At 35.7% G+C, this 12,758-nt stretch overlaps 1 protein-coding gene across 3 annotated transcripts in view; it reads right to left on the reverse strand.

Moving 5' to 3' along the window:
• Window positions 1-12,758, reverse strand: part of LOC118182432 (uncharacterized) — a 144,904-nt gene that overhangs the window by 62,790 nt on the left and 69,356 nt on the right. For all 3 annotated transcript variants that reach the window (XM_085816488.1, XM_085816487.1, XM_085816489.1), the window contains 2 exons: window positions 9,056-9,275; window positions 2,207-2,323 (listed from right to left, as the gene is read on the reverse strand). In XM_085816488.1, coding sequence (XP_085672614.1) covers window positions 2,207-2,323; window positions 9,056-9,275 — 337 coding nt within the window. The remainder of the gene's footprint in view (window positions 1-2,206; window positions 2,324-9,055; window positions 9,276-12,758) is intronic.

Here is a 12,758-nt window from a genome sequence, read left to right on the forward strand (position 1 = left end):
AGATAATCTAGAGAAGTTAAACAAAAATGTTTGTATTTTTCTACTTAAAATAACCTTAGTAATAAAAAATTTAATTTTATTCAAATTTCGTTTTAAATAATTGCTACAGTTTGTTGTTCACTACAGTGGACAGCATGCATATACGTACATGCATACAAATCTCTTCCCAACGATTTACGGTCATTGCATTTGAAATCATTTCCTGCCTTCTTTGCAGGGATCATTACCATCTTCTAAGTGGTAAATCTACAACTGACATGTACATACACATTCTCCAAAATACCTTCATTTTGTCGATTGTGATTGAATTCATTTTGCTACGATTTTGTAACTTGTACCTATTGGATTCAAATGTCAAACGTTCTGGAAATTCCTTGCCAAACATAAACATTTCCAGTGGTGTTTTGGATTGATAAGCAGTCCATTTGGGTTTCAATTCACCCTTTTCGGTCGATCTTTATCTACCCACTCCATAATTTTCTCAAACTGACATTTAAAATAAAATGTATAAAATGACTAATTATGGAAAACAATGGCAGTATAAGAAAATGTAAGCAGTATTATATAATGTTTACTATGAGAAATGGTACTAACTTGGAAACAGAAGTATAGCAGCCATTTTCCAAATAGCAATGCTTTACTTATTGATGCTATACAGCCATCTAGGATCGACAGTTGAAAGTTCTAATAATATAGAATGAATAAACACAGGAATGGAATCTGTTAAGGCATTTACAGAAGAATAAACAAATTTAAACTTTTGTCTACTACAATGGACATGATGCAACAAAGGGTTAACTTTAATAAAGTTGAATTTCCCTTATTTAGAATATCGTTTTCTATGTCCTAAACCGATATGGCTGAAATGGTTGCCATTTGGTAAAAAGTTTTAATCAAAGAGGTTGCTATTTCTAGTCCGAAAGAAAGAACCAGCGAACAGGATTTATATTTCCTTATCCAATACAATATAGGGCCAATAAATTAGTGGAGAATGCTATAGCTATTAAAATTAATAAAACTTATGAACTCAATAAAGTTAGTGCATGATTTAATCAGCGCTTTTGACTCAGCGCTCTGAAGCATGAATTAAGTATTGTTCAGAAGCGCTTTTGACTATATTACTGTACTGCTTTCTTGTACTAAATTAGGGTAAAATGACCAAAAAATAACCTGTAAAGACGACTTGTTGTCTCTCTTTCTCATTATCGGCGGCTTCTCCGTGTGTAACGTGTATAAGAGCCAAATTTCCCTTAGGAAGTCCTCCATGTAGGTATTCCTCCCTTAGGCAGATAGCCTTCGAGTGCTTTGCCATAGTCAAATAAACCAAACATTTCTCATTATCAATACAGAATCCACCGATTGCTCTGTTATTTTTTATTGTAGTTCGAAGGTCGATAAATTAGAATAATTTATTAAGAGTAAACAAGGTAGAGGTCGAAGTAGAGGAATGATTTCATGCAAGCCTTTCTAAGAATAAATTACTCATAGTTATGTTAAATATGTGACCATAAAAAAGAGAAAACATTCCACGCTGCCAGTTAGTTCTGAATATTTTAACCCATATCAGCAAATCGATCTACCAGTGGGCAGATGTTTTTATCTATTTGACCATAAATAAATCAGAAGTAATAAATAAAAAGTAATAAACAAAATATCGGTAAAACATGTAACTTTAAAGCTGCCATTCTGTGAAGTTTCCACTGGGCCCTTTGAAAGTATCTATTTCATTTTTCTTTATAACAGCGAACAGATCGCCTGCATTTTAGGAAAAATCCAAAACTGACAATTTAAAAATTCACAACTTAATTTAACCTTATTAAATGTTACAGAATTTAACTTAAAACTTCATAAAAATTTTTGGCTAATTATTGAGTGCGCTTTATGTTTATGAAAATGAAACCCAAGTATACATCGTCAAAAACATGGCCACTAGTCACTGTCAGTGACCTTTTCAGTCATCAATATAGCGTAATATAGCTGTCGCTGTGACAACAATTTCCAAAGCATTGGACAGTTAAGTGGTTAAAGATTCTATAAAAGCTCCGCTAGAAGCATTTCTAGCATCAAAGTTTCGTGACATAGCGTTTGGCTCACAGAGCACTCAACATCTGAAAATGTTCATATCTGTTGATTAAGCCTATCTGTTGGTATCTGTTGAAACACACGAAATGTAATTACCTATCTGTTGATTAAAAAGATTGCTTACCAATGCAATATAGAAATCCATTCAAGTAAACCATACAGTGATGATGTCGAGGGTTCTTCATTTGTCCTATGCTTTTCCATTCGTTAAGAGCTGGATCGTACAAGTACATGCCGCAACCTATGAATGGTGAAACAAATTCGGGCTTTAAGTCACAACAAAAATTTATAGCTTAGATCACTCACTTTTGAATAAAGGTTAAAATCATCGCATATAATGTCGTAGGAAGGTTAAACTCAGGATACAGCTCGCTCCAAAAAGTTAAGTACATGATTTATTCTGTATTTTACTGTATATATTTTCTCAAAATCGAGAACATGTCCAGCAAGTGTGTGAAAAAGTTCTAAAAACAGAAGATTAAACTTTGAATGGAATTTCCACGCAACAAAGTGTCTGAACAGTAAATATGGTTTGGATAATAAGTAGTAGCAAGATATCAATAGTTCTGAATTGACGTTTACCGTAGATGTAAATTTTAGAGTTACTCATTATAACTGCCTTCTGTGTCTGCCACAATCTGTCAAATTACTTGAAGGCACCATACACTACCAGAACAGCCACTTCTGTTGGTGTGGCGCAGATATTGCACTATAAAATGTAGCATAATTTAGCTTCGTAGCATAAACTATGTTTTCGAAGGATAGACTATGTTTTCAAAGCATTTTCGAAGCATAAACTATGTTTTCGAAGCATAAACTATGTTTTCATAGCATAAACTAGGTTTTCGTAGCATAAACTATGTTTTCGTAGCATAAACTATGTTTTCGTAGCATAAACTATGTTTTCGAAGCATAAACTATGTTTTCGTAGCATAAACTAGGGTTTCGAAGCATAAATTAGGTTTCCGTAGCATAAACTATGTTTTCGTAGCATAAACTAGGGTTTCGAAGCATAAATTAGGTTTCCGTAGCATAAACTATGTTTTCGAAGCATAAACTATGTTTTCGTAGCATAAACTATGTTTTCGTAGCATAAACTATGTTTTCGTAGCATAAACTATGTTTTCGTAACATAAACTAGCATCAGCCATCTAGCAGACATTAAGCGAATTATAGCCGTATCTGGACAGAACTACAAATTCTTAAGAAGGTTTTAAAACAAACCTTTTATTAAATCATAATTGGAACATAAACACACGACTCATGCTTACAAATCAGCCAACCACTTGTGGCGATGTAACGTAGTGTAAGGGTAAGTTCAAATTTAAGATTAAGCTACTAATTCAGATACTACACAGTTCAATTTAACGCTAAGTTGGCTCGCAAATCTAACCGGGGTAAGTATTTAAATGGTGGCACTATATTGCGAAGCCCAAGAATGAAATCCTGTCCGAGCTAGCAAGAACCCGGTAACGTTGTAGGGACATTAGGTTTTTTTGTAAAGCAGTGGTCATGAAAAATGAGCAACGCCTTTGCCGGAAATCGGACCACGGACCTCTGGAATACGCACCCAGCGTACAGACCACCACACCACAAAGGCATGCTAAGAAGGCGGGAGAAATACCTTATAACGTGGCTTCGAGAGGCTGAACATGCTCTGTCTTAGAAACCAACGATCTTACCCTAAGCTAATTTGCATTCTGGTAGAAAAACAGAAGGCTGAAATACCCTAAAATAATTCGCATTCTGGTAGAAAAACGGAAGGTGTAAGTGAAAATAAAAATCTAAATCAGTGGTGCCCAACCTTGTGATCGCCAATCGTTTTGCATACACTCGCCAGCCCGATTAGGTACTACGAACAAACAATATTTTAAAAATAACTATTCATTTATATTTCTTAATTGTTAAAATATGGTAAGTTATTTATATTTCTTAATTGTTAGATATGGTTATTAATCATAAAAGATATCTTGCAAGACGTTATAAAATAATTGATTGTTGACTGACGAACTTGATGGCGAACATGGAATCTTATTGCTTCATTCCGATGTTAGATGGCTCAGCAGGGGAAATCTATTTGAACGATTTGTATAACTTCTTTCGCCAATAAAGCAGTTTTGGGAATCCGAGAACGAAAGTTATAAAGAATTGGACGATAATAATTGGTTATCCGATCTGTATTTTCTCACGGATATAACAGCTAAACTGAACAAGCTGAACGAAAATCTCCAGGGGAGGAAAAAAACCCTTTTACAGTTGACTGGGACTGTAACTGCTTTTCAGATAAAGTTAAATTTGTGGATAAATCAGAAGAAAGAAAGAATTTTCACCCATTTTTCAGAATTCATCAAGCCATACTCGGAAAACCTAAATGCACTGACAAATAATTTTGAACTCCGCTTCTCTGATTTCCATAAAGTTCAACCAATATTATTATTCATCTCAAACCCACTTGCCGGAATTAATATTTCAGATGTATCACATAAGATTGGAAATATGTTCAACAAAAATGTTGATGTTTTGGAATGTTCTCGCCATAGGCCAAAATGAGCTCGCGATAGGCCAAATTGTGCTTGCGAGAGACTAAAGGTTAGGCACCACTAATCTAAATCATAATAACTGATTAAATTAACATGAAGGAGAGTTATACAAGGATAACTCCCCATTATTGTTGTAATGTATTCCTCGTAGCAGGTCTTTGACGATGAGATCACATTCACGTCGTCTCATATTCTGTCACCATGGAGGATTTTCTAGTACCTCACATTACCATCGTCTCAGAAAATCGATGACTCCGTTGACGAATACAGGACCCATTTAAGTACCAGGATTTGTGGATGGATTACAGTTAATTATGGATTTACCATGGCAGGATTAACAGTGCCCTGCCTAGAAAATGTGTTAAATTCATTTATTGCGAGACAGTGGAAGCAGTATTATATATCATCAGCGTAAAGCAAAACTGTCTATACAAAATACAAAAAGGTAACGAAAAAGAGAAAACTGTTCTTTCATGCTATTTATAAGTAAGATTATTTCTCCTCTAATAAATTCTACCATTTGTAACAGTATTGTTTTTAATACAGATCTAATTAGTGTACAAAATGAGCTATTCTATAGTTTAAATTTCATGAAGATGAATGTTTATCAGTAGTATTTCTGTATTACTTATAATATTGGTTATTTCTCTTTCACATGTTTTTCTAACTGCCTTTGAATTATGGTGATTTTAAATCAACTATGGACGTCATCTTTGGCACTCATGGTAAAACAGTGATTGTATAGCTAACTTCATGTTAATGACGGTATATCACTGGCTGTATATCAATTAAAATTTCTCTCAATAACAGATTTTTCTGATAAAAGACAAACTACAAGAAACTGTAGCATTAAAGAAACCAGTAAAGCATTTTCTAAAATCATCCATTATACCCCAAATGTAATTTTGCTATCTTGAGAAGAATGGGAACACTTTTTCCATTACCTTGAATCCTGCTACAAAAGGTTTACAAAAATACCGATTGCTACAAGGGTTCAGAAATGTTACTACAATTAATTTAAAAAATAATATTTTTGTCGAATTTCAACAAAAATATCCATAGGTGAATCCATCCAAAAAATAATCCATAGATGATGAATGCAAAAACCAGTCATTTCTTTTTATATATGGAACTAGTTTGGGTATGAATGATCCGGATAATGGTTATTCGAAACCTATTTAATTCGAATAAACCGAGTTCTTGTGGTATTGATGTGACCAAAAACATCATTGGCTGACCATTAAACTTCTGAATTCATTTCGTGAAATGGAAGCATGTTTCGAAACCTACTTATGCTTCCATTCTTAAAGCAACCTCTCTCTATTAAATTGGAGTATTGTTAAAGAAATTTAATTAAAATAATAAATAAGTATTTAATTAAAGGAATTAAAGCATTCTCTATAACTTGAAGCATTTAATCATAGTAATAGCTGAAATAGATTAGATTTTACTTTCGAAATCGTAGCTCTAAACTGAATCTTATAATACCCGGCATTTTATTTATTATCATAAACTGCAATACGTGTCTCTTGCAAAAAAGCTTTCTCCTACGTTCTCTCTAAACTGATAAAATTCTAAGAAACTTTATCTTGTCATACAAAGTCGACTATTTGACAGGACCTCTTCTGATACCGTATGAAGTAAAAAGAAACTATCAAAATCGATAGTGAAAACACTGCTGAAGAACCTTCCGCCTCGACTTTTTTTAATGTAGATTTTTCTCTTCTATGTTTGCAGTAAAACTCGAGTTATCTGAAATTCCAATTATCCCAGTTACTTGGTTTTCGTTCGAAGCAAAGCTTGCTATCGATTTTTGTACGTATTTAAAATTTTATTGTTGAATGAACTGAAAAAAAATCTTCAGTTTGAGAACTTCCGATTAGTGTCTAAATATTTAAGAAGAGCATCCATTAAAAGTTTTTAAAGATTAAAATATATGTATATAAATTATAAATACACTGCTGGCTACCCAAATTGCAACACCAAGAAAGACAAGAGATATCACAACAAAATTTATTTAGTAGATAACATGTGGACCAAGTATCAAATGATTAAATTTATAGATTTCAGTGAAGTGTGGTTCATTCCAGAATCAGTAGCCAGAGTAGCCGCCATTGTTGGAGATCACATTCAAAGAGATTTTGTATGTGTTCTTGGGGTACAGCAGACCAAGCAGCTTCCACATGTTGCCAAATTTGATCTGGTTGGCAGCTTGGGATGTAATCTGGGTCAATCGTTCAGCAACCATGGACCGCATGTTTTCTATCGGCGAACGATCCGGAGAGCCAGCCGGACAGAGAAGCAATTCAATCTGGCGAATGACGAAGAACACTTGAACAATGCGTGCCACGTGTGGTCGAGCATTATCCTGTTCAAATATGGCTGTGGGCAATCTCTGAATGTAAGGAAGGACAACTGACTCCAACACCTCGGAGACGTAGCGCTGGCTATTTAAAGTACCAGCGATGCGTATTGGAGGAGTGCGAGAGTCATATCCAATACCGCTTCATACCATAATACCCGGTGCAGGACCAGTGTGGCAGTGCATAACGCAGCTGTTCAGCATCCTCTCTCCGCGGTTCTCCAGACTCGAATCCGACCATCTTGGAGTTGCAGACAGAAGCGTGACTCGTCAGTAAAGACAATTTCATTCCATTCTACCGTCGACATCCTTCTTTCATCGCACCATTGGCGGCAGAGACGTCTGTGGTTCTGCGTCAAGGGTAGACGAAGCATGGACTTCTTGCGGACAGACCACCCTGCTGTAAACGGCGTCGAATGGTACGTGCAAACACTGGATGATGCGTTACAGACTGAATGTGCTGTGCTGTGGTTCGTGATGTGACTGAGCGATCCGTCACTGCCATGCGCATAATGTTCCTGTCATGACGTGAAGTGGTGCACTGAGGTGGATGCACGTCGTGGCAGGCTTGCCACGAAGTGCAGAGTTATCTGATTTCGAGAAAGTTTTAATTGTCGGGTATCACAAAAATGGCCGATCCTTAAAGGGCATGTCTAATGAGCTGAATTATCCAAATTCAACAATGGTTTATGGGGTTCAGAAGTGAAAGGTGAGCGGTAAATATCTGAATGTGCTTCGAGTTAGCAGACTCGTGTAGCGGAGAGACAGGGACCGACGGATGCTGTCCAGCGAAATTCGGAAGAACGGCACCCAACCGATAACCCACATATTCCAGGAGTTTCAACAGCAATCAGGAGTGTTGTTTCCATGAATACCATCCGTATGAAAGCATATCTGCGTGGTTTGTATGGTCGTGCTGCTGCCCATAAGCGTTTGATCACAAAGTCCAATCGCGCTGCTCGGTTAATGTGGTACAAAGTACGCCGACAATGGACCTTTGATCAATGGAAATGAGTTCTCAGGAGCAACGAATCAAGGTTCACCTTCTACCATTCGGAAGACAAGTCTGGGTCTAGCATCTCCCTGGAGAACACTTCCTTCCAGAATGCACTGTGCCCACAGTAAAGTTCGGCGCAGGTGAAATTATGATCTAGAAGTGTTTCTCCTGGTATGGATTGAACTCTTGGTCCAAATCCATGGTAAACTCAACAACGATGCCTGCTGCATTATTTTGGATGACAGTGTGCTTCATGCGTTATGGCAGTTTTGCGGGTTGGACTCATGTTACTTTCAGGACGATATCGTCACAGTCTTTTACTTCGTACAAGGAAGTAAGAATGTATTAAAAGAATTGAAATCTGAAAATTTAATTAAATAAAAATGCTAATTTTTTTAAAAATTCCTTATAAGTGCCTGAATATGGTATTACAGGTGGTCTAAAGATCTCCAACAAATATGTACGTAAATATGAACGACGAATATCCCTTGCGAGTGATATATATCACTGTGAAAAGTACATCTTATGCACAGCAATACATTTTTGTAAGGTACAACGAAAGATGTGTAATCAAATACAGGTGTTACAAATTGCAATATACTTCAGTCGAATCATAGAAGAAAATATTTGTTCAGAGTAAATGGTTTGTTAATGAGATATTTAAACATTAAATTTTTACAAAACTAATAACTTCTGTATTAAAATGTCTGTCATGCAGGCGAAATACGCTTTCTTCAGAAAATTATATCATATTCAGAAAATTAAATCATATCCTATTTATTACCCAAGTATTCGAGTCCATTAATTTATGAAAAATTGCTCTGCGTTTTTCTTGGTGCTACAAATTCGGTGTTTTTACTACACACAGGCAATTAATCAATACAAATCCCAGTTAATACGCGCCTGTTTCTTCTATTCGTTCTTAACTATTTCATCTAATAGGCTAATTTGAACTTTCTTGTTTAACGAGCTCAGTACATGCATGAGAAATCAGAGATCAACACCCCGAGAGCAGACATTAAGATTACTCTATGAGAGAGTCATAAATAATATTACAAAATGCAGCTTACTCACCGGAATTATCATCTTCAACACTTTGGGAGTTGAAACCTCCGGTTACGATAATGGCACGGTAAAGGATGTCATCATCAGTTAAGGATGGACGAGGAGAGTAACTCTTCGATCGCTTGAATTCTGAAACCTGGAGCCCGTTCTCCTTTTCATCTGTTGGATAGACTTGGATTCGATGAACTGTTTGGGACCGTTTCAATGAGGCGTCCTCTGCTATGCCGACCTAAAATGAAAAATCATCAAATTTATGTATCAGGTGTGTTATAAATCCGTTTTTGAAAATTGTATGCAATGTTCAGGGTCTCCGAGAATGAACAATGGGATTTTATAAGGTCTTTATAAAATATAGATGATCTGCAATGGACTGAGAGTGTCTTCATTTGATTCAGTCAGTTTAAAAGGTTAAGTGCAATCGTTTTATTATACATTCGATGCGTCAGACTTAAACATCTATGTCTAGGGTACAGAAATAAACCTATTCTCTGTCTCGCAAGAAGTTCTGATATGACTATGGAATTTTGTCAAAAATGAGATTTACAGTGAAAGAATTAGTAATCTTGACCACCTTAAAGTGAAACCCATTCAAGCAAGCATTCCTATATAAAACAAGACTCTCAAATCACTATACATTTCACCATGTGACACTTTTTAGAAAACGTTTTGCAAAAGTTACTCCTTTGCACATGTTGTCTACGAAAAATGTTACAATCAGTAAATTGTGTTGTTGTTGCCACCACTTGTCTGACAATGGTCAGCGCATACCTACGACAATCATCGTGGTAAAGAGTCAAATGCGCATGTTATTGGCAAAAGCCTTGAGTACCACATAGGTGACAGCCCGACATTAGCTCAGTTCCGCCCTCCCCCTAATTTTGAGACTAATTAATTTGAGATAATAATCTCCCACTCCGGGAGGACAGGTCTGAGGATCTGCCACCCCTCTCCCTCTACCATCAAATCCTCAAAAGGACTTTCGACTCGCCGAGATGCAGCACAGATACTATGCATTGCCAAACATCCATGCCTTCTCTGCTCAGACATTACATACATTGCCAAACATCCATGCCTTCTCTGCTCAGACACTACATGCATTGCCAAACATCCATGCCTTCTCTGCTCCGACACTACGTGCATTGCCAAACATCCATGCCTTCTCTGCTCAGACACTACATGCATTGCCAAACATCCATGCCTTCTCTGCTCAGACACTACATGCATTGTCAAACATCCATGCCTTCTCTACTCAGACACTACATGCACTGCCAAACATCCATGCCTTGTCTGCTCAGACACTATATGCATTGCCAAACATCTGTGCCTTCTCTGCTCAGACACTACATGCATTGTCCAACATCCATGCCTTCTGTACTCAGACTCTATATGCATTGCCAAACATCCATGCCTTTTCCAGGATTCGATCCCAAACCCTTCGGTACGATAGTCACAGTCACTAACCACTACTCCGGCTAAGCAGTTTCAGTACATTGTTCTTTACCCTGTAAGATATATTTTAATTTTATAACAATTATTTTAATTTAGCGAACCTTTCCTGTCTTACCTCGCTTCAACTTGAAACTCCCTACCAGAATGAATTTTTAGAATTTCGTTGAATGCATTTGAGGAAAAGAATAGTATTTAAGTCAAGTTTAATAACTTCGACAGAGCGAGTGAGGATTTTTGAGTAGGAAACGTTTGCCTTTGGGCTACGTCTATCTACATTGTTGTTACGCTCGGCCGTATTACGTACCTGTACCTTTTGATAGTTCGCCGGCTAATTTAAGATTACGGGCCAACTAGTACAGAACTGTGTTAGCTTCGGCTAAATCCCTTAGTAGGTCATTAGTTAAGTTCTCATTTCTTACGATTGAGTTTAAGCATAAGTGGAGGCTTTGCTGTACGCCCGAAGAAAGGAGCCGACTGTTAATCTTATATTGAGTGAATAAAGGGTAATTAACCCTTCTTGAGTTTATGCTTTCTGTTCTTTGGAACTAAGCGCTTCTTCGCTTACCAGTTCACTAGGTCCCTCCACATTTCATTTAACAGGATAAAAGTAAGCATCTCTATCACCCAATTAAGTCTTCCTTAGGAAAACCAAAATTTTGGTCGGTAATAAGAAACCTTGGATGGGAAAATCTTGCTAAAACTTTCCCAGTTTAGCCTGTTGAATTCAAATGAGAAAGGCGATACAGAACAGTATAAATTTTAATTTTATTACGTATGGAATTGCAAATTTTAGCATTTTTGCCAACAGTAATGTGAAACTAGTTTTCCAAAATTAATTTCTTTTTACGATAAAACTGATTATGAGAAATTTCTACTGAAAATTTCGCATATCTGAATTGTCTAAAAGAGAATTTAGGAAATTCTCAAATTTTTTATTTATAGATGGATTCGGCCATGGCAACTGAATGAACAATGAAAAATGCCCAGCAAAGGGTACAACAGATCTCATCTGCTATTTATTACTTTTATAAAAAAAGTAGCATAGGTTTGTTCCTGAAAAACTCAACAGAAGAATGATAATAATGCATACATTTTGTATCTGATTTACAACGCGTAAATGCAAAATTATGTGATTTTTCAAAATTAACCGGCCATTTATGTATTTGTTATGAGAAGATCCAGGCCTGCCACTTAACGGAGAGTATGCCTTTATTTAATCAAATCAATTGTAGAATAAAAGCACGTTTGCATTTAATGATTTTTTTCTTTGCGTTTCTAAGATAATTATCCATTCCTTTGTGTTCAATATACCAACGCACTATACGTTATAAATACGTAATGCCAAACAAGTCAGTCTAAAACCGCATAAACCAAAGAAATGTTAAGAGGAAAATGTTGGTTTATTTCGCATTTCAACGTTTAATTTATCTAAAACGGAATATAAGTTTAATTCATCTAAAACATAATATAAATACTACGGTTTAGTTTATCTAAACGTAATAAATTTGTAATAAACGGAATATATACTCTTTAATTTATCTTAAAATGAATATATACTGTTTAATTTATCTTAAACAGAATATATACTGTTTACTTTATCTTAAACGGAATATATACTACTATAAACCGAATATATACTTTAATTTATCTAAAACGGAATAAATACTAAATCGGAATATATACGTTTAGTTTATCTAACACGGAATATATGCGTTTAGTTTATCTAAAACGGAATATATACCTCTAAAATGCTCTCAAGAGTTTTTAAGAATTTATGTAGGCTGGCTGAAAAACTTTAAGGTTGCTGATTTGTATTCAAACACAGACGATAGACCTACATCTTTATTTCCTTTCCAAAGTCCTCCACACTAAATTACATCTTTTTACAACATTCCAAGAACGATTCAAAAACATGAAATAACACATGGCATTTCTCAAATGATGAGAATCTCTTTCTACGCAATTGTCTTTTTCTTAAGAATATTCAGAAATCGCATACGATAAGCACATTTGGAAAAAAAAAAAAAGGGGGGGGGAGACAGTTTTATATCTTTCGTTCTACTGCGCCGATTGACGAAATTCAAATTGCGTTTATCATGTCTCGAAAGTGCGACTTAGGATATATATTAGATTTATATATAGTATTGTTCTAGCATAGGTATTTTTATACAAAACAGGACTTTTTCTGAAATAACACACCAATTTTTTACGTATTACGATTCTACGATTCAAATTACGCCTAAATATTAAATGTTGTAAAATC

Source organism: Stegodyphus dumicola, chromosome 5, assembly GCF_044657685.1.
Source record: "Stegodyphus dumicola isolate Sdum_Otavi_A_Nest chromosome 5, ASM4465768v1".
Lineage (NCBI taxonomy): Eukaryota > Metazoa > Arthropoda > Arachnida > Araneae > Eresidae > Stegodyphus > Stegodyphus dumicola.